The 23384-nt window shown below is 42.1% G+C and overlaps 1 protein-coding gene across 1 annotated transcript in view; it reads left to right on the top strand.

Annotated features, from left to right (window-relative positions):
• The window catches only part of LOC147891253 (peptidyl-tRNA hydrolase, mitochondrial-like), a 55271-nt gene extending 33181 nt beyond the window's left edge, over window positions 1–22090 (top strand). The window contains exons 4-8 of the mRNA XM_087389573.1: window positions 5958–6008; window positions 10089–10162; window positions 21002–21060; window positions 21183–21259; window positions 21386–22090. Coding sequence (XP_087245699.1) covers window positions 5958–6008; window positions 10089–10162; window positions 21002–21060; window positions 21183–21259; window positions 21386–21535 — 411 coding nt within the window. The 3' untranslated portion in view covers window positions 21536–22090. The remainder of the gene's footprint in view (window positions 1–5957; window positions 6009–10088; window positions 10163–21001; window positions 21061–21182; window positions 21260–21385) is intronic.
• The last annotated feature ends 1294 nt before the right edge of the window (window positions 22091–23384 follow it).

Raw genomic sequence — 23384 nt, 5'->3', positions numbered from 1 at the left:
CTCACACACTCCTTGCATAGGACTCCAAGCCCATAGGCGCACACACACACATCAATTTGTCCCTTCAAATGCAAGCTTTAGTCACTCCAACCACTTAACAAAACTAGAAACAAACTTCAACAACAACAAAGGGGAGGCTAGAATGCCCCTGCACAGTGAAAAACAGTACACAACACGTCCACTGGCCCCAAATGCCTTGGCGCCCCTTTCGGTATTTATTTAATGCTTCTGAATGGAAACGCTTTACACCAGGGGTTTACCCCTGCACTGTTCCTCTCCGCAAATCCTTTATCTGACTTCTGGGCATCTAATCCAAGTGCTCCACTAGAATACGAGTAGCAAGGTAATGTTAGGCATCCACTTTTGATCTGACCCAACTGAAAATCATTCATGCATCCAAACCACTAACAAACTGTGCTCAAAGCAGCCTCAAGGCTATCACGAGCATTCACACTATCCTCAAGTCTTTCCCTAGGAACACCCTTGCCTCTGTGTGATTGCTAGAACCTGAGAGAAACTAGAAAGGAATGCAAAACACCACACATGCATTGCAAAATGCTTCAAAGCAAGAAAAGCAAACAAATGGAAGTCCAAAACCAAATACCCGCTGTCTGTGGCAGAGGGGCAAGCTCAGGCCTCGCGCCTATCTCCGTACCAGGCTCCCAGCAGGGTGCCTATGACCAGTGTACTAGTCACTTGGATATATTTTGCATTGATGTATGATTTGGTATTAATGGCTCTATTGATCATATGTGCAATGTTAGTTTTTGGAATACATGTGAACATTTGTGAATTTGATCAATTCTCTTGTTCATGTATTCCAGTGGATGGCAATTGAGGTCGATTGCCTTGTGTATTAGGCTGGGGGATTAATTCCTAGTGAGCTCAGGCTAATTTTGCACATGTTGTTGTTTTAATTGTGCCTTGGGGTAGTTTTCTCCAAAAGAGTGGTAAAAATCCATTTGCTATTTTTAGCTTAAAATCAGCCAATTGCCAATTGTGTCTAGGGGCAAAACAATATCCCAATTCAGGTGCAAATTGGGGTGAGGCCACGTCAGTTATTAGCAAAAAAGCATCAAAGAGAGACCCACTTTGGTGCAAGCAGGAGGCTGCTAGAGCAAATTGCGATTTATCTCCACTGTTTCTAGGTTGTGGTCCGGAGCAGATCTGGCCGGGGCAAGTTGATTTTGGGGGTTTGAAGGCAGTTCTAGAGCAGGTTTTGGTAAGTGATTTCATCTGGGGCTGGATTTTGGCTGTTCCTGGTTCCAGAAGGCCGATTTTGGTGCTAGGGAAGGTTGGCGATTTCACGAGGAGGGGATTTCTGCTGTTCCTGGAGCCAGAAAACTAGGCGAATTTTTTCTGGAGGCATTTTTTGCTGATTTCTTGGTCTGGTAGCAGGACGACTTCGCTCTAGGGTTGTGCAGGTACTCTTGGAGTGTGCCAGGTCAGGGGCGAATTGATCTGTGGCAGTTCTGGGCTGTTCCGAAGCTCCTACGGGCTGGACGAGTTACTTTTTGGGCCTTCCAGGCTGTGTTTTTGCTGGCTGGTCCGTCTTTTGCTGATTACTAATAGAGACCAGGCTGTGGATGCCGTGGTTGGTTTGCTGCTGGGCAGTTTGAAGGTTTGTTGTTGAGATTTGGGCTGATTCTAGGCTGGGGCTGCTTTCCAGGTGATTGTGCAGTGATATTACTTGCAATTGGTCAGTTGGCGTGCCTTGCTGCGCATTGCAATCCACTGGTTGCTAGCTGAGGGGCACCGTAATAGCCAAGGGATACTGGCCTTGCTTTCTACAGGATTGATGCTGTAACAGCTAGGTAGGCTGAGGTTGTTGGGTGATTTCCACTTTGAGAGCTGGAGGCAGGTTGTCAGAAGGGTTTCGCCTTGGGATTGGATGCCTTTATGGTTATGATTGGCTATGATTTGTATGCCTATAGGGCTTGTAATCTATTTTCAGTGAAATAAATAATAGTAGCTTATGAGTGCAGAATTTGTCAAATTGATTCTGCATTTTTTGGGTAGTAGACAGCACATGTTTGCTATTAGGTAAAACTGAAAGATCATATGTGTTGCTTTGATTTTTAACAGTTTGTAAAGGTTTTTTTTGGGCATTTTTGTATTTCTGGTTTATCTATGTTTGTTTGTTTGTGGCTTTTCTTCCATTCTAAGATATCTTTTGCAAGTGTTACACAAAAAAGACAAAAGCCACTTCCCTTTTTGCATTCTTAGATTGTCTTTTGAACCAGGTGGATGTAACCAAACCTTAAGGGTCCTAGTGTTAGGCTTCTTGGAAAGAATTTGCAGCAAGCACAGGCGGCTGAAACAGAAATCGCAGCAGCTTCTCCCTCTCTGGGTACTCGCACGTGCGGACAATACAAGAGATAGTTGATTTGCGATAAGATAGAACTCTAGGAGAGGGGGAGAGAGGACAAAACACCACACTAGGGCCCAGAAATAAGGGCTGGACACCCCCGAAGGGCTTTATTGCAATAGAATAGTCTTTGTACGATTGGCTCTTGAAAGAGCATAGAACTGAGTTACAATTCTAAATATTATATACACAGATGTGCGATTTTGTCTGTAGGCTTGCTCTGAGTTCCGTCCATCGTCCGCTTGATGCGCTTGCGAATGTTATGTCCGCCTGGACCGCTTGCTGAGTGCGAAGTCTCCAATATGCGTGTGCACACCGGTGCGATTTCCGAGGTCTCCTAATATGGGCTTGTCGGACGTCTTTACCAAGTTTTGTGGACCGTTGCTACCAAGGAAAGTAGCAAAACCATGCTCTGATATCACTGTAACCAAACCTCAAGGGTCTTGGGCACTCCTCGACTAAATTCGCAGTAGTGTTAGGCTCTCGGGAAAGAATTCGCAGCAAGCACAGGCGGCTGAAACAAAAACCCTCTCTGGGTACTCGCATGTGCGGACGATACAAGAGATAGTTGATTCATGATAAGATAGAACTCTGGGAGTGGGGGAGAGAGGACAAAACACCACACTAGGGCCCAGAAATAAGGGTTGGACTCCCCTGAAGGTCTTTATTGCAATAGAATAATCTTTGTACAACTGGCTCTTGAAAGAGCATAGAATTGAGTTACAATTCTAAATATCATATACACAGATGTGCAATTTCGTTTGTAGGCTTGCTTTGAGTTCCATCCGTCGTCTGCTTGGACCGCCTGCGAATGTTCCTCTGCCTGGACCGCTTGCTGAGTGTCGGGGTCTCTGATATGCGCCTGCACATTGGTGCGATTTTCGAGGTCTCCCAACATGTGCTTGTCGGACGTCTTTACCAAGCTCTGTGGATCGTTGTTGTCACGGGGGCGTAAAATTCTAAGTACTTTAATGTACTACAAGACTGTGATAACTTTGGTTTTAAAAGTCCAAGCGTGGGCTTAATAATGTGTAAGTAAACGCAGCATGGTGCCTAGCACATAAGCGTAATTAATCCCTAGGCCCAAAGGCATTCCAAGGAATTAAAAGAGTGGTTGTTGGGAAATGATGACGTGGCATTTTTAATGGGCCCCCTAGAGGGCCATGTACCTTCAGTGGCCCCTCTAGAGTTCTAGGTGGCTCTAGTGTCTTCTACATGCTTCTTTGCCATTCCTGGACCTTCCTCGGCCTTCTAAACTTCACATGTGTGGTTTTCTCTCTCATCTTCTCCCTTTGTTGAGATTTTGGATTGGTTTTTGAGCCTCGTTCAGCTGAATTTCGTTTTTCTTCATAACTCCTCACCCATTTGGATTCCTTGACTTCTGTTTGGATTCCTCGACTTCCCGTTTGCCACTGCTTCGCATTGATATGCTTTTCTCTCCGTGCATTTGGTAGAACGGGTAGAGCTGAGCACTTCTTTTGCTGGTCGAATTTGTAAAAGTGGCTTTTTTTGGACCTTTTTGCTTCTACAGCCTCCTAGGCCTCTCCTCTTGCAAAGCTACAGCTTTCTGTTGAATTTCGAGTGGTCCTACGCACTGGTTGACTCGTCAGTTTTGGAGGACTTTCCGGCGATGAAACTTCTCCAATGCATTCCTCTTTGAAGCACGCTTCTTTTGAGCCCAAGAACTGCCACTTCTTCGCGATAGAAGTGCTTCTTTTCGCATTTTCCAATGAAATTCTTGCTGGTCGGCTTTTGTAAATGCTCTTTCTTCATGCCTTTGCACTCCTCTTTGGCTGAGAATGAAATTGGGCATTGGCTACTATGTCCTCTTGGCGATTGAGGACTTGGTTCGAGTTTTCAGGGCTTAGTGAGTTGTGATTTTGCTGCTGCAATTTCTTTTTGCCATAAGCTATTGGTTGGCCTTGTGTGCTGCCTCTTTCTTGGTTCACAAGTGCCCAGGCAGTGCTACATGAGTCATTCTTTGGTTGGGTACTTTGTTGGAGCTTTGAAAAGCTTCGTGAATGCCATCTGGAAACCACTCAAAGAGAGTGCAGCTGGGGTGCAGTGTGATTGCATCTGAACAGCCAATGGAACTGCACTTGGAAAAGAGAATGCCTTTGGATTGAGCCTATGGGTTAAGTGCACTTATGTGATGGTGTTCTATGCTTGAAAGCCTTGCGAAGGCTCAGTGTATTGGGGCTGTGTGCTCAGTTGCAGGGAAGGTCTCCCAAATGCAATTTGTAATCATTTCGTTGTGAAATATAAAGAAATACTGAAAGGGGCGCCACGGTGTTTGCGGCCAATTGGGTGCACTTGTCTATGTTTGTTGAGCAGGGGCATTCTAGCCTCCATCCCTTTTTCAGTGGTTGTTTGTGAACAAATGGGTAAATGCCAAATGGTGATCATGCAATGGTTAATGGTTGTGATATATGCTTTGTGAGCTGTAAATAAGTGCTGAAGTGATTAAAGGTTTAGTTCCACTACCCTCTGAGTGATTAGAGGCCCGTTTCAGTTGCTACCAAGGAAAGTAGCGAAACCACGCTTTGATACCACTGTAACCAAACCATAAGGGTTCTGGGAACTCCTTGACCAAATTCGTAGCTGTGTTAGGCTCCCGGGAAAGAATTTGCAGCAAGCACATGCGACTGAAACAGAAATAACAGCAGCTTCTTCCTCTCTGGGTACTCGCACGGCGGACGATACAAGAGATAGAACTGACCCCCCAAGAAATAGAACTCGCACTAGGGCCCAGAAATAAGGGCTGGACCCCCCCGAAGGTCTTTATTGCAATAGAATAATCTTTGTACAGCTGGCTCTTGAAAGAGCATAGAACCGAGTTACAATTCTGAATACATATGGGAGGCATGGGGCCTTTCTTTTATAGACTTGGCCTAGCAAAAAGCTAGGGCTTGCTTTCTAAAAGCTACTTTTACATAAAAGCCAAGATGTCAAGCGTTTCTTCCTAAATTGGAGGCTTTAGGCGCCTTTTTAGTCTTGTGGGCCCTCTTTTAAAGAGTCGCCCCCTCTTGCTTGAGAGCCTTGTGGGACCTGCTTTTGTGCTTTTCTCCCCAATCTTGGGTCCTTTTTGCACTCTCTTGGGTCCTACACATTGCACAAACAAATTCCAACACTTTAACCCATTAGAGGTCAGCGAAATGCATGCATTCCTAGTTCTTGGACTATTCCCTTGTGGGCATCCCCACAGTTCTCTTTTTACCAATGCAAGGCAACAGTAAAAACAATAAAACCTATTGTTGGTTGACCAACTTCACCATTCTTTGACCGAAGTCATTGACCGAAGTCAATTCTAATAAAATTACTCTTTATATTCTTAGGAGAAGTCCCAAATGGATGACAATGGTATGCAGAAACACCATCATATCATAGGATCGTTTGAATTTGAAGGTGCAACATTGCAATGTTAGTAGATTAGGAGTCTTGACATGTCAGCTGTTTGTGCTTGCACGATTAATGATCTTTACATGGTGTACATCACTACTGCTTTGGTTTACGATTCTTTTTTGTAGTTGTTGCTGCAGAATGCAGGTGGGTGACTAATGTGGGACACTTTTTGTCGTTTTATGGGTAGGTTGGACCACTGGCAGCTTATTATCGAATTCCTATTCAGCAGATTGTAGTGGTATGTCACTCGCCATTATAGGCTTTCTAATTCTCACCACCGAATTCTCAGGCATACACCAGCCCAAGATCAAAGAGAAATAATCAGCATTCCTGATGTTTCACACGCATGTGGAACCCGCTTCTTCAGAATTGCAATAAGAAAAGGAAAGGAGAGGAGCCAGAGAGTAGGTATTGCTGAACTTGAAGGGAGAAAAGCACACTTTGTTGATAATAGTTTTAGTTTGCTTTTTGTGAGGTTCAGGTATTTTCATTGATTGCTTTTTCTTTCTGGATTTTGGGCTTTTAAGAGTTAGAGCTAATGCCATTTTTACTTATTTGTAGAATTAATCATGAGTTGACATGTGGCATGCAATCAAGCGAATCTTTAAGTTTATTTGTCCTTTTCTCAACATCAAGACTTCGAGCTCAGCTTCTACCCAGAATTAGAGCTTTAAATGTCTCAAGTTTTGCTAATCAGATCCAAATGCAGTTTAAGCATTGATTTTGTGTATTGAATGCCTACACCTTGACACTAGGAGGGCTCTGTAAGACCCCCTTTCCAATCTGTGGCCCTAGGGGTGCTGGCAATTTGTAACATGCAGGGATTTACTGCCATCCGAGATATCTCCTGCGCTATGCAGAAGCATATTGAATGTATGTACATAAGTGTATGCAAAGAGAGAACTCAAGCACCAAGGGAACATGAGATCTTTTCTATACACAAGCTTATTTTTAGTTTATAAATGCTGGCAAAATGCCTAAATGACTGACTGTACATAACTACAATGGGATACGAAGATGGAAAAGAATATGACTGAGGAAGAGACGCCTTGATCTCCATGCTGATGCTGCGATATGCTGGCTGGCTGGCTGGCTGAATGGAGCAGCAAATTGTAGGCGAAGGGGGCTGAAGTGGATGGATAAATACATGAGCTGGAACTGATGGCTGAATACCTGAGCTGGAACTGATGGCTGAATGCCCAACATGGGGGAGCCATACTTGGTCAGCTGGTTGACCCGCCTTGTCAACTGACCAGCCGACTTGGTTGGGTGCTGACAGACAACCTGGTCAGCCTCAGTGGGTGGGGTCCCACAGACTTTGATGTTGAGAGCCTTACTGGCTCTCTACTGCTGCTCCATGAGGGTAGCCGAAGTGCCCTTGCAAGTTTTCGTTTGGCCACGTCGATCCATATGGAAGTCTCCTCAATTGCAGATTGCATGCTCGCAATTTGTGTCTCGACACTTGGAGTACTCCTTGGGACTATGCGTATGGCTGTGACTTCTTGCCGGAGCTGCGAGATATCCTGTCTGAGTCCCTGAATGAGATCAGCCTGCTCCCGAATGGCGTGAGCTTGCTCTTGTATGACACGGTCCTGCTTCTGGGTGAAGTAGACCTGCTTGTGTGCGAAGCGTGTCAGCTCCATCTCGCGCACATGGATACTATGTACCTCCATAAGCAAGGTCTCCTAGGCCTCTGATGGGTCAGCTCGTCTGTGTCCTAGCTGAAACTGGAAGGGCTGTGGCACAAAAGCATGAGGATGAGGCCAAGTAGTGGGTGGTGACTGAGTGAGCTGGGATATGGAGATGATAGTGGCATGGATGAGGTGATCCCAATGGGGTGTGGGAGCGTAGTTAGACTGAGAGGGAGAGGGGAGAGAAAGTTCGAGACGTAATGCGGAGCAGTGTATGACATCTCCGAAGTAGGTGTCATCAGCAGAGAGACGGAGAGAGAGAGAGAGAGAGAGAGAGAGAGAGAGAGAGAGAGCAAGTAGGAGGAATGAGGAGGGAGAGTAGATAGGATTAGTTGGCACATCCAAAGTAGTGCAAGAGTGGAGGGCTTGGACTTATATAGCCCCCTTAATCATCCCCTCTAAGCCTCACTAAAGTCCTCTTAAATTAACCCCTTTTCCCCCTTCAGTACAAGGGTCTTCATAACAATATTTAAAAACTTGTCAATATATTCCGCTGTTGATAAATTCCTTTGCCTAAGATATTGATACTCTTTCCACTCTCTAAAGCCTCATCTAGTGTCAAGAAATGTTTTCGCAACTCTAATTTAAAAATTTCCCATGTGACTGGACCTAATCCATCTTTTTGCTGTTTTATCCACCATTTATGTGTAGCTTCCACAAACATATGCGTGGCTTCGTGGACCTTCACTCTATCATTGTTGTGGACTTTGGCAAATGCTTCATCCCACTTGTGAAGCCTCCCTTCACACTTGGATTTCTATGAGCCATCCACCCTACATTTTTCTTTTGCCTATAATTTGCTATCTTAGGCCGTTTTCAAACATTAGCTTACTAGTCTCAGGTTTCACTATTCCCTTTGCCTTATCTTCTCTTGAAGGTCCATTTTTGTCGATACATGAATGACTACATAATTCTTTAGTCCCTCATTGGCTTGCAATTACTTAGCCAACAACTCTTGAAATCCTTTAGATTCCTGATTCTCATGTTCAAAGATTGTGATTCTCACACCCATAGGGTGCATACCTACTATACTAGCCAAACTCATGATTCCACATGGGGTAGTATCATCCTTAGTTTCCATTTCTTGGTGATTCTCTCTCTCCAAGTGTATATGCTTTTTACTTAACAAAATCTTGCTAAAATAAAAATAAGTACGCTTTTCCCTAGACTAGGAAAATCACTGACATAGAATAAATAGCAACTCCAAATTCCAAGGCAAAGTGAAACTTAATTGAAACTAAATACAAAAGAAAATAAAAGAAGCTCTCTAGTTAAATATCTCATATGCCACCTCTAGGTTGTTGTGTGCTAATTTGTCATTTGTCATGTAGTAGTCTATGCACTTTATACCACCTTATACAAGTTCCCAAAATGCTCTCAATGGACAAGAACAAGGCATTAATCTTCATGACATGAAGAATGAACGTATGAATGCCACCTCATCACCACCTGTCTGCCCACGTCATCCCAACGGACAACAAACATCCGTGCGAATAAACCAATATTGATTCACGGGTGGATTACCATGCGTATAAAACATATATTGAGGCAACTTCATCGCTAATACTTAGATGTCTTTGAAATAAAGCTCATCATTATGCTCCACTTTTACTTTATGGGAATATAGTTTTATAACAATTGCTAAATTGAAAGATCTTATTGGACTAATTGCTCTATTGAGGCTTTTGTAGCTTTGTTAACTTCTACTTTGTAAATTTGCATGCTTGCTATGATTTATTTTGAGTAGATATATTGGAGGAAATATACCAAAGTCTACCTTCCATGGTGTCTAGATAGCTCCTTGTCAAGGAAATTTTGAATGTTGACCCATTGTAGACTTGCAACAATTCACATTTTAAGTATGGCTTGACATTCTTTGACGAGGTTGTAAGAGGACCTAGAAGATATTCATGCCTTACCCAACCTTCTTTTGGCACTAACAAGGCTACTGGATCGGAGGTGAATTTATAGTGCTATTTCAATGGATTCCACCTAGAATGGACATCATTACAAAGTGAAAATATTTAATATGACTCATACTACACATGTGCTCAAAGGCTTTAGATTAAGCCCATGGTTGTGTAGGTGTCTGGACATATGTGTGTTTGATATAATTATACTATGGTCTATACTAATGTTGGGCTCTGATGTCGTTGGTGGGGATGTCATAGGAGATTACTTCTTGCTACATGTGATGGAGTTGATGGTTTTACCTAGTAGGTGAGTGTTGTGGAGCTAAAAATCTAGTGTTTGTTTTGCTTTTACTAAATGCATTTGGGCCTGTTTGGGAGACATCTAGATACGCATAATATTGCAAAGATGCGACATCTCAGAGGGCTCATAGTGCATAGAGGCCGTGGATTAGGCTTGTTGATTAGCAGCCAGATGCACATGTTTAGTGGGATATGGGATTAAATATGATCTCCAAAGAAATCAATTTTGAATCTCTCTCAATTTTTTTCTTTCATTACAACCAAAGAATGTTTGTAAGCTTTCAACCTTTTAGAATAGACCTCCTTTCGAAATTATATACTCTTATGTGGTGATTATATTCAGCATTAGCATTGTATAGCTCCAAAATGATAGTCTTCAATGTTTTATTTCTCTTTTCTTCGGGGGGGGAGCAGATTTATGATGATATGGATCTAGAGTTTGCTGTGATGCGCTTATTACCTAAAGGTGGACATGCAGGGCATAATGGGTGAGAGCCCTACTATGACATTGACATTATCAAGTGCTGCCCCCCCCGCCCCATCTCTCTCTCTCTCTCTCTCTCTCTCTCTCTCTCTCTCTCTCTCGATTGTTAGGTTTCCATGGATTCAAACGTGGATGATGACTGCTTGTTTGTCTTATTCTATGCATGTGGTGATGCGTGCTTACTTGGTTCCAATATATGACTGAATTTTTTTTTGCAACGTTAGTCGGATATTGGGAGCTCAAATTTACTCTCTTGGAGAGGAAGTTCAGATAGTATCCTTGGGGAAGACAACCATGCCCAACTTTATGCCTATTATATTGTCGAGGGCACTAATTCCCATGAAGTTCCACGTGTGGGCGGTCCTTGGACACCCACCACCTAGCCACACATGCCTCTAGAGCCCATCAAAAAAATTTGGGAGGATGCTGTAAGGGGTTGAACTTCTCAATATATTCATGGCACATCAAGGCACACATTTGTATGTGGATAATGACACTAATGCTACACGTGGCAACAATGCATAAAGGTTTTTATGCCATCTTCTCAACATTAGGCCTTTGGACCAATAAGCATTTTGGACACTCACCATCAGAAAGCGCAGAAACACCTGACATACATGGTCTGTCAACGGGATTTTTTCTGCTGCTGCTAGGCTCAAGTCGCCTCCACCAAACAACTAGCAACATCCACCACCACGAGCTGCCACATCTTGCAGGGATGACACACCTACCACAATGTAGGCTCGTCATTGCACCAAACGGGGCTGCCATGGTCCTCACCTCCCACGACAATGTATGAGATAGGCGTTGTCGTCGGACTTTGCCCTTGGTTAGATCACCCGCCATTGCATCCGTCACGAGTGAAGGAGCATCGAGTCCATTGTCACTACATTGTCCATCGGAGTTCTCAAAGAAAGTGATGTATGGAAATGCACTTATGTGGGAAGACTGGTAACATAGATAAAGTTTACCATGGGAAAAATAATCACAAGCAATCAATAAATGGAAGGGCACATTTTGGTTGTTAACTAGAGTGGTTCTGGCCCTCTAGGGGCGGCCTTGCCGAGCAGGTGGACGAGGTGCCTTTCTTTTCCTACACCACATGGATTGGCAGGAGGCTTTAGATGGACTCTTCGATGTGGACCCCTTCGAAGGAGAGGCATTGGGTGGCTCAGAGAGTGTCCCGGGATGTCCGTTCTAGGTTTTGGACGCGGTTATGGTCCAGTTTGTGGTCGAGGAAGATATCCTACTTCTTCTGGTTGGCCATCCACAGAGGCTTTCCCATTGGCCCGTGGTTGGAGCAGATGCGGTTGGAGGGGCAGTGCCATTGTTGCTATGCTGGTTTTTTGGAGACTATCCCAGCCATGTATGCGGTACCCTTCTAGGGGAGTAGCCTATCAATGACCGAGTGGCGGAGATTCAAGAGGCTAGGGGTGATTAGGGTTCAAGGATGGTTCGAAGTAAGCCCTTGGTTCCACTTCAGATCATACAGGTAGAGTTTGCTATGATACCACTCCAGATTGATGTCATCTTCCAGATAGTGACATATCTCCATAGCGTGGGGGCCTTGCTTTGCCAAAGACTATCGAGGGTGGCACTTGAGTCATCTAGATGACTAGCAGAGAGTGGTGTTCGCATGTCATGGTACGCTCACATATCTAGATGGTTTGATAGTCGGGGTATCTAGATGGACTGCCTATCCCCCTTCCAGTATAGCTTGGATGCTCCATGCTTCTGGATCTCACAAGATGAGATCAACCATATCGTACGGTTGGACCTACTCCAGCTCTATACATTGCGGACGTGGGGGGGGGGGACGAGGAGTTTCCCACCAAGATCTAGCTCTACCACGACCATTTCTTGAGAGTATCAGAGGATGTTGTGATTATCAGACCCCAGTATCTGGAGGACAGATGAGTCTCACAGGCATTGAGGATTGCCATAAGACAGTTGCGTCTCATCCCATAAGTTGGAGGATCAAGACAAGGAGAGTCACAGGCACACTCAGGGAGCAGAGGATATGCATGCTATGCATACTACCAGAGGTAGAGACAAAGGAACACTTCTTATGCTCTTACCTAGCCTACTCTCTCTTCTACGAGGGGCATGGTTTTGGGCCACTCTCCCGGCTGATCCTCTTTCACGAAGAGGTTTGTGTTGGCCTCTATATGATGGAGATGCGGCGACACACAGAGGCTTTATTGGAGCCGATCAAACAACAGGATGGGACAAGGCCAAAGGAGGCTGACCGTACATAGCAACATGTCACAGACTTTTATGCTTTCGAGTCAGCCCCAGGACACATCGGAGTAGATGAGGAGGAGATAACCGACATGAGGACACAATGGATCAACGGGAAGAGATGGCATGGAGTGGTAGAGCCAAGGATAGAGAACAGACACGATGGAGAGGTTGACTAGAGCACACACGATGGAGGTTCAGCCCATCCCAACTTTACTCAAAGGGGACCACCAGAGCCGATGCATTACACTTGATATGGCCCATCGGATAGAGAGATAACGGAGACCATGTCCCCTACCATAGTGAGAGACGACTCAATAGAAAGAGATGGGATATATTTTTGCAGCCCATAGGAGAGCCACCATGGCGCCAGGCTATGTATTTTGAGTGCTTTGAGCACTAGTTTCAAGTTTTAATCTTTTGTAGCATAGCACTCAGCAAGGGCCTTAGCAAGCCCTTTGCTTCAGCCCACAATGGCTTGTATGAGTTTACTCTTCGATTGTACTTTGTCTCATAAGCCCGCGAGGCATCCCAAAGACGATAATACACCTCTCTCTCTCTCTCTATATATATATATATATGTGTGTGTGTGTGTGTGTGTGTACGTACGTATGTATATATATACATGTATATATGTATACATATATATATATACATATATATATCTATATATATATCTATATATATATATATATATATCTATATATATATATATATGTATATATATATATATATATATATACATGTATATGTACATATATATGTACATATACATGTATATATATACATATGTACATATACATGTACATATACATATGTATATATATATATATATAGATAGATATATGTATAATATATATATATATAATATATATATTATACATATATATATTACATATATATATATGTATAAATGTATATACATGTGTATATATTATACATATGTATAAATGTATATACATGTGTATATATTATACATATGTATAAATGTATATACATGTGTATATATTATACATATATATACATGTATATACATGTATATATATATGTATGTATATATCATGTATATACATGATATATACATGTATATATATACATATACATATACATATATATACATACATATACATATATATACATATATATCTATATACAGACACATACATACAGACATACATAGCCTTCATCATGGTTGAGTCTGCCCTTTACCTCTGGAGTGCCGACAGAAACTCAGTACGAAGATTTTGTATGGATTTGTATGTGTGGGAGCATATTTTTATACTATGGTCTACCTCCACTGTTGGGCGCTGATGACATTAGTGGGGATGTCATAGTAGCTAGTTTTTGCTATATGTGATGGAGTTTATGGTTTTCAACCTTGTGAGCGACTATCATGAGATTGAAACTGCACTATGTTGTGTTTTTAGAGGATGAGTTTGGGGATGTTCCTGGATTGATCTAGGAATATGCTTCTGTCGTATTAACGGACATGCAAATTTCACCGTGTGAAGTTTTCGTCCATGTTGCGGCCTGGTGGTATTGCGATAATTCTTTCTATCTTAAATGGTGCGTTGCCCTATCAGCTAGATTTAGATGCTCGTTTGGGAGAGACTAAAATGAAATCATTTAGACTTCACAAGCAGTTGTAGCTTGAATGAAGAGATTTGGGACTACTTTTTGATTAGCCTTCTCCTTTAGTGGTAGCCTTCAGCATGGCTGAGTCTCCCCTTCACCTCCGGAGCATCGACAGAAACTCAGTACAAAGACTTTGTATAAATGGATGCTCAAGTATGTGTGGGTGTATGGATTTGTATGTGTGGGAGCATATTTTTATACTATGGTCTACCTCCACTGTTGGCCGCTGATGACGTCAATGGGGATGTCATTGTAGCTAGTTTCTACTGTGTGTGATGGAGTTTATGGTTTTCAAACTTGTGAGTGACTATCATGAGATTGAAACTGCACTATGTTGTGTTTTTAGAGGATGAGGTTGGGAATGTTCCTGGATTCATCTAGGTATATGTATATTTACATATATATGTATATACATATATATATATATATATATATATATATATATGTATATTTACATATGTGTAAATATACATATATATGTAAATATACATATATATATATATATATATATGTATGTATGTATGTATGTATGTATGTATGTACATATACATATACATATATATGTCTGTATATAGATATATATGTATATATATGTATACACACACACACACACACACACACACACACACAGAGTAGCGGGAGATAGACTATCCTCACTCTCTCTCTTGCTCAGTAACTACAAACTGCAAGATGATGCACTCGATACACAAAGTAATGATGTGGATGTGAGTGAGAATCCGAGGGAGAGAATATAGGGGGCCTCCGAAGAGGAAATATAACTGAAGGTATGAATGCCCAAAGGGCTGAATACAATTGTATGGAGGGGCTGAAACCCTCAACTGGAAAACTGGAAAAGACTAAGCGAACCAGAGGAGGTGAATCCTCACTGGATTCCTGGAGAGGCTGAGGCACCCTGCTGGTCTGCTGCGTGGAAGCTTGGCTATTGCTGCTCTGAAGGCTTGAAGGCGTTAGGAGTGGATGAAGAATGAGGGCCAAGGGGGCTGCTTTTATAGGGCCCCCTTGGGCCCTAAAATGCCCCAAATGCAAACCGACCAGCCTCATCCTGTCTCAAACTGCTGCTGTGGAACTGGTTGCTGTTGTGGCAGCCGATTGGCCATGTGGCAGGCGCTGATGTCAGCAGTGCCATGTGGCAGCTTTCACACTGCCTGCGTGTACTCCTGCGCTATCTGCGTGGCCTGCACCTGCTGGCTGACTGTGTGGCAGTCCAGCATGGCCATGGGCTGTGGATGCCCGTGACATCCCGTTTTGCTGAAACTCAAGCTAGGGTAGGGAAAAAGCCGCCTTGTATGCCGCAAGGAGGTCTGGATAGTCTACGAAGAAATCTTCCTCCAGCCATGGTGCTTTGTGGGAGCCCTTACTTGAACTTGACTGCATACAAGCATTGTCGATTGCCTGTTCCTCTATTGAACCGATGAAGTAAAATCTGCTCCGGCTCCACGATCTCGGCCTCATGAAGAACTTCAAGCTTCTCCACATCGGGTACTGTGGTTAGTGCTGGACCCACATATGGTTTGATCCATGACACATGAGTGCATGGTTCATGTTGAAGGTAACTGCAACTTCATGGACACGTCATTCACCACCCTAATGATTGGAAAGGGTCCAAAAACTCTGATGAGAAAGCTTCGGGCACTTCCTTCCACTATGCTTGAGACGTTTCTTCATAATCTGAAGATAGACCCATTGCCCTTCCTTGTAACTCATGTCACGTTTGTGCTTGCTGGCTTGCGTTCGGTAGGTCTACAGGGCTCTGACAATGCGGTCCTTCACTGACTCCATGATCTGTTCATAAGTCTGTGATGCGATCGGCTTTATAGAGGAGTGTGGGGTAGAAGAGATGCATCATGGCACAAAGAGTGAGAGCACAAGTGAGAAAAAATCCATGTATTAGAATGAAGGAATGACCTCCATTTTATAGAAAGAGAGGATGGTGTAGGAACCTCCCCTATATGAGTGGCAATTAGCCACTTACATTAGTGGGACTGGCCTAAATCAAAGGAACCTCCCATGTGGGGGTCTTTGGCTTACATCATCACTTAGGTCACACACTAGACACATCATAGCACTAGATGTCCCTCTACAACACACACACACACACACACATGTGACTCCCCTAGACGCACACATGCACCATAGAGCAAGCCCTTGACCATAGTTATCCCAACATACTCCCCCTCAAGGGTTTGCCTCTTGCAATGTCAAGGATACATCTAGTCTCATAGTTTCTCATGCCATCTCATGGTGGTCAATGATAAATCTATGTCTAGGATCTCATGCTAGCAAAGGTGCCCAAGGGTCAAGGTTTACAAAACTGGGATAGACCAAACACATATCACATGGCCTACATCATATGGTGACCAGAGGTGATTTACAAAAGACAAAACATATGACATTCTTTTTTTTTTTGGAGTACTACTCAAGGCAGAGAACCTCAAAATTTGACCAAGTGATGATAAACAAAAAATCAATGACAAGTTGCTCAAAAGGCAAAGTCCTTGTCTTGTACTACAAAGTTGGATGCTTCTTTTTCTGATGGAGTTCTCTCTTCAACCAGATTTGACGTAGTTCTCTTCTTCTTATTGCAAAACTTTTCAGAGTGATTATTCTTTCCACAATATGAGCAAGGATTGATTCTATAACAATCCTTCTCAAGGTGATTGTTTTTCCCACAGTGTTTACAAGCCTTGTACTTGCTCTTTGAAAACCTCACTGCAAGTGCCTCTGTATGCATTTTTCCCATTCTTGAAGTGTTCTTTCTTTCCTCTTCTTGTAAGGCACTAATGATGCCTTCTAATGAGGGTTGAGGAAGATTCGTCAAAGTAGTATAACCACATAGTCAAAATCCTGAGGCATGCTCTTTAAAAGTACTGCCATAGCATCATCCTCAGTGACAGGGGAATTAATTGAAGCTAGTTGTGTCATAATACTTCTCATAGTGTTGACATGGGCAGCAACATTATCTCCCTCCATTTTAAGTTCAAAGAACTTAATTTCCAGATTTAATTTGGAAGTATGAGAGCTAGCACCAAACAATATGTCTAACTTATGCCATGCTTCAAGAGGGGATTCCAAATCTGAAATGTGGTGTACATAGTCATCACCCAAACCTATGCAATGATGGCATAGGCTTTCTCAATTCTCTTTACATCTGCAGGTGTAGAAGTAGAGTCAGTGGCTTTTCCTTTATCTTTTGTTGTAGTTGATTCACCTTCGTGAGAGGTTTGAGTTCCTTCCTTGACTAAGTCTCATAGATTTTCCTTGATAAGCATAAACTTTATCTTCATCTACCAAGTATGGAATCCTTGGCCATTGAACTTGTCAATTTTATAAGTAGCCATGAGAGGGGTTACCTTTGTCAGGCAGTGTCTACTCTCTTACAAAAGACTTATTTTGTGGAACAAAGAAATCTCCCTCACCATACAAATGTAGATTGCTAGAGATAAATTCAGAGAATCCTAATTGTTTAGCATATTCATACCGTGTTGGCTTCTCCCAAAGTTTCTTGGCTGGGGTCTTCTTCACTTTGAATTTTGTCCTTCTTGTAGTCTTCTTCAAATGATTAGCATTAGAAGAATCTTCAAAGCTTGGCATTTTGACAAGAGATCAGTCCCAACTGAATTTCAAATTGAAAAAGCATTCTATGATTTGTATTTTGGCATTACTTCAATCCTCAAGCATTACTCTAGCATTTACTCTAGCATCAAATGTCCAAAACTGTCAAAAATGCATTGAAGTAGACTAGCTCAACTTGGAGGGCACAATTCACACAACTGAAGAAGAGTTTTAGAGGGCATTTCTTTTACCATTTGGTATCAGAGCTGGTAGGCTTTGTAGAATGTTTTGTCTTTTGTTAATCACCTCTGGTCACCATATGATGTAGGCCATGTGATACGTGTTTGGTCTATCCTAGTTTTGTAAACCTTGACCCTTGGGCGCCTTTGCTAGCATGAGATCCTAGACATAGATTTAGCCTTGACCACCATGAGATGGCCATGTGTGACCACCATGAGGTGGCATGAGAAACTATGAGACTAGATGTATCCTTGACATTGCAAGAGGCAAATCCTTGAGGGGGGGTATGTTGGGTTAACTATGGTCAAGGGATTTCTGTGCAAAACTAAAGCTTGAATACCCAAGTAAGTTCACCACAGAGCATTGCTGAAATAGTGCACCTTTTTGTCTGGGAGAGTTGCGTCTTCTTTGACTGTCTTTTCTCTGATTTCTCCTTGCTCCAACAAGCATTGGCCTTCAAAATTCATCAGCAGCAGGCTCTAGGCATGGACCAACTTGTGCTAGAAGGGCTCGGGCAATGGTTGAGGAGAAGGGCGAAATTGTTCATTTTGACGTTTCAGCTTGATTGGATCATCTCTGGGAGAATGCTCTGGGCCAGGGGAGTGTCCCATAGTGCAGAAACTCCAGCTGGAAGGACTTGACAAAAGTCGCAAGGAATGGGAAGAACATAGCTAAGCAAATTTTGAGAAGAAAGGAGGAAGAAAGCTCAAAAAGAGGTGTTGGAGAAGATGATGAGGTGGCACTACCAAAATGAGTTCTACAAAGCCTACCAGCTCTGATACCAAATGTAGAGGAGTGTGGGATAGAAGAGATGCATCATGGCACAAAGAGTGAGAGCACAAGTGAGAATCCATGTATTAGAATGAAGAAATGACCTCCATTTTATAGAAAGAGAGGATGGTGTAGGCACCTCCCCTATATCAGTGGCAATCAGCCCCTACATCAAAGGAACCTCCCATGTGGGGACCTTTGGCTTACATCATCACTTAGGTCACACACTAGACACATCATAGCACCTCCCCTATATCAGTGGCAATCAGCCCCTAAATCAAAGGAACCTCCCATGTGGGGGCCTTTGGCTTACATCATCACTTAGGTCACACACTAGACACATCATAGCACTAGATGTGCTTCTACAACACACACACACACACACATGTGACTCCCCTAGATGCACACATGCACCATAGAGCAAGCCCTTGACCATAGTTATCCCAACAGGCTTCGTATACCTTCTCGGATGTCCTGGTGAAAAGGGACTTGAAATTTTTGCCAAAAGCTGCTTCATAAGGAGTCCGACTGATGCTGGAAGAACGGGTGTCGTTCAAGATCCCTTGAACTAGAGGTAAGTACTGTTCCCAGTGGGACTGAGCGTCCACAACATAGCATTTGAGAATGTCCAATGATAACTGGTTGTAGACTTCTGTCTCGCCATCTGGCTGCGGATGAAAATCGCTGCAGAAACTGAGCTTGGTACCAAAGTTGTCGAGCAAGGCTCTTTAAAAATGACTGGTAAACTTGGAGAGAGAGAGAGAGAGAGAGAGAGAGAGAGAGAGAGAGAGCACATCTGAATTGCCCGCATTTAAGGTGTTTTGTTGAATCAATTTAGGACTGAAACGTTCCAAAGTTTCAGATCCCCCAAAACATGCCTCTATACAACTATGCTTTTGGGAAAGCTTCAAGTTTTTGTATTTGATATTTTTTTCTAATTGCAAAAACCTGTCTTGCACAGTCTTTAATAAATCAACTCTGTGGGTCCCTTATACTTTCAGTAAAGTCTTCTGGTCTTTCTTTTGTACATTGTGGCTCGTTGCATTGTAGTCAGAACTGTATTGAGAAGCTGTTTATCTAGTCTCAAACATTATCACACATATGATTGGTTAGTCAAAATGATCAGACGTCACCAATTGTCTGATATAGAGTGTCTGTAATTGAAAAGACCTTAGCTTGGAACATTTTGTGATACGAAAGACATCCCACAAGCCACAAGATTCCTTTGCACATGTGTCTCTTCCTTCACATCCAAGCAAAAGACGACAAAGCCTATGCTTGGTTAGACTCCTTTGAACTGATAGCAATGAGATGAGAGATGTAATGGATCATTTGGTGATGGAGAGATGCCTCCACCTCTTGTTGCGTTGATATACAAAGTGGGGAGCTCCAAAGCCCATTTTCTTTTTAGTGCGTAGGTTTCTATTATTCCGGGAGGTCATATGGATTTAGGAACTATTTTGTTTTGATATCCCCTCTTACTCCCTTATATTTATATATTATTGCTAACTTTTATCTAAAGAATGAATGCAAAAATCATTGTGTTTGTGTTTGTGTTCGTGTTTGATTTGTTTTCTTGCATCTGTGTTGGTTTATATTTTATTACGTTGTGTTAGCATTGGTGTTTCTCTTGTTTTTAATAGATATTTTAACACCCTGTGTTAGCATTGGTGTTTCTCTTGTTTTAATAGATATTTTAACATTCTCTCTCTCTCTCTCTCTCTCTCTCTCTCTCTCTCTCTCTGTGTTTATATTTTATTACCTTGTGTTAGCATTGGTGTTTCTCTTGTTTATAATAGATATTTTCGCATTCTCTCTCTCTCTCTCACTCACACACACACACACACACACACACATTTCTTCAGCTTCTTTTCTTTATTGTTATCTTCCTTTTACCATTGTGGCTTTAAGCATTGGGTTTACGCAAGAGATTTTGGAACATTTCGAATAAGTTTGTTTTGGATGAGAGCGCGATTGTAGCTTGGCTTACCAAGTTTTTGAAACTTTTATTTCACTCTTTCACTCTTAATTTTGTTTGTTGTCCCTTACAAACTCCCTTCTTCCCTCGTCTCTTTTTCTCCCTTTTGTTCTTTTGCTTATTTGATATTGCAAGATTGGATATATTCAAGTCTTATGAAGATACCCACACATATACACACACGCACACGCACACGCACACACACACCAAGATTGAACCTATGCTTGTATTTGCAATGCCTTTGCGAGCTTCAAGGAGATACCATTTTAAATTGATGCTGGAAAATAAAATGTCAGATTTCCAAGGTTTTGAATATGTGTGAAAAAACCTACAACTCGTTACTTTTTTTCCTTAAAACAAATTATGAATACTAATTTTATAGTTGGTTGAGAACAATCTTTTCAGAATGAAGAGCGTGATGCAGCATCTCAAAGGGAGTAAAGATTTTCCACGGCTCAGAATCGGTGATTCTCTCTCTTTCAAGCTTCCATCCATCCCACAAAGAAAGTAACCTATCTATAGTAACCAGACTAAAAGCTCGACAGCTGGTGGTCTATATTGCTAAGCCTATAAATGCTTATTGAAGGTATTGGAAGGCCACCAGGCACAATGGATCCCGCTGCTTTTGTTCTCCAGAAGTTTGATAAAACTGAGCGGGAAGAGGTGCACTTTAACTCCTTGCAGTCTTATTTTTAAGCATAAATCTGCCATCGCTTTTCTGCTACGTTAGTTTTCTTTTCTCCACTACTGAATTGATTGCAACCATTCTCAACTAGAAGTTGCATGCAGATGGATATATTACTAGGTCGAGGGCTAGATGCAATTAGGTGTCTGACTACAGAGGGTATAGACAAGGCTGTAAGCACTTGGAATGAAATCCGGAAGAGCCGCATGAAGCTGAGTGCAGAGGAAGCAAAGCTTTTAAAGCGGTTAGGCTAATTTCTACCATCTCTTTCTATGAAAATTCTGCTCTCATGTGGGCAGTGGCATAGGTTCAATGCCTGTTCTGGGTTACGCATATAAGAATCCCAATTTGTGGCCCAGCATTGTTTGCATCAAGCATATGTCTGTTCTTATCATATGCTTATGTCTGTCTCCAGTTGTTAAGAGGATTTCTTGCAGTGGCGCACCTGATGGGAAGGTGCACAACATTTTAAAGCATTGTCTGATTGAATCCTGATCTAATTAATTATAACTTCCCTGACATAAAAATTTTAGATGCTTTGTTTATATGTCTCAGTGTCTTTACACCTACAGCTGGAGGTATTAAGAAGATGCAGACGAGTTCAAATTTATAATTTTTTGAGCAGTATATGATGCAAAGCTTTTGAAGATGGCTGTATGAAGGGATACACACTTTGTATCCATAATGTTCAAGGTTCTATCGGTGTTGAGACAATTCTTTTTTGGGTAATTTACACGTCTTTTGAGTAATGATGTATGATACATAGATTTTTTGCTTTAGATAAAGCAAACATAGGAATTATTGATCAATGTTGATGTCCATCTTTTTGCCAATTGCATAGGATCTGTTCATGTAGCGTTTTAGTTCATTGCTTTTGCTGAACGTCTTAGGTCTTATAGCTGTTATTGTTTCACTTTGTAATTTAATTTGGGTAGTCACTGAGCATTAGAGGTGGAAAGAAAGCACATCAATGCTGGGATAAGAATTAATTTTCGCTCCCCTAGCATCACCCTATCTCGGATATTGATAAAGGTTATTTAATATTAATAGATGAAATTTCTAGTCACTAGGTTGATAATGGGTGAATGCAAATGCCACTACAAAGAGGCTATAGGATGTTTGTGCTTTCTTCAGAATATAATGGATGGTGTTAGGCAAGATAGGACCTTAAAGCAATATGTATGTGTAGTGAGCTGAGGTTGAAAGGTTAAAGGAAAACACACAATGTGTGTAAGGAATTTGAATGTGTTTTTATGATCTTCAATAATTTTATGTTTAAACTCTAGTCTTGTAATGGCATTGTAGCTTTCTTTTACTATTACAAGATAACTTGGTAGGACTTTTGCAAGTTTTTAAATGTTGTGTAAGATTCTTGCACCCTTCGATTCTATCACAATGTTTCAAGTTGTCATCTTCTATCCCTCCTTTTAAGTAGCTTGTGGATGTGTTAAAGTAGTGAGTTAAAGCAATCCCTTCCATTTTTCTACATGGTGTTGTTTGATCCCAGAGAATCTTTTGGAGCTTACACCTTTTAGCTTAAAAGACAAATCATTATCATATTACATATTATAATCAAATGGTGCAATGGTGCTAGCTATTTTGCAAATGAAATATCCAAAAGAGATTAGTGAAGTTAAAATTATGGAGATGGGAAATTGTTGATTGAATGTGTTTAACGTCATGCAAGGCCTAATTGCGAGGGTCTGCGTGAATATTGTGCAAGCCTCCGTCATTGCACTCTCATCGATGGAGATTAACTTGTCTTGATGGGTCCTTTCCTTGGCTTTTGTCACCACAATTGAATTAGAACTCCTATTGTAGCACTCATCGAAGACAATTTCCAAGTGTGTGCTCTTGGGAGGAGGCTACATGTCTTTGTTCCTAGTATGTTATTGATTCTTGCTGCACGTGGCATCTCAGTCTCAACTCATCAATTTAGAGTTGGAGTGCCTCAAGCTCTAGTTCTCACTCTTGCACTCGTAAGAGTTTAGAAACCTCCCCCCCCCAATCCCCCTCTCTCATCAAGGTGGAAGGGTTGTATCGGCTCCACCAGAACTCCTTTTGAACTTGAGGCAAGGCATAAAGAATTTGTAATGTTGAATG

Source organism: Dipteris shenzhenensis, chromosome 18 (assembly GCF_047967505.1).
Source record: "Dipteris shenzhenensis isolate YYH24624 ecotype China chromosome 18, Dip_SZ_1.0, whole genome shotgun sequence".
NCBI lineage: Eukaryota > Viridiplantae > Streptophyta > Polypodiopsida > Gleicheniales > Dipteridaceae > Dipteris > Dipteris shenzhenensis.
The sequence above is the reverse complement of the archived record's forward strand: the minus strand, read 5'-3'. Positions and strand labels throughout refer to the sequence as shown.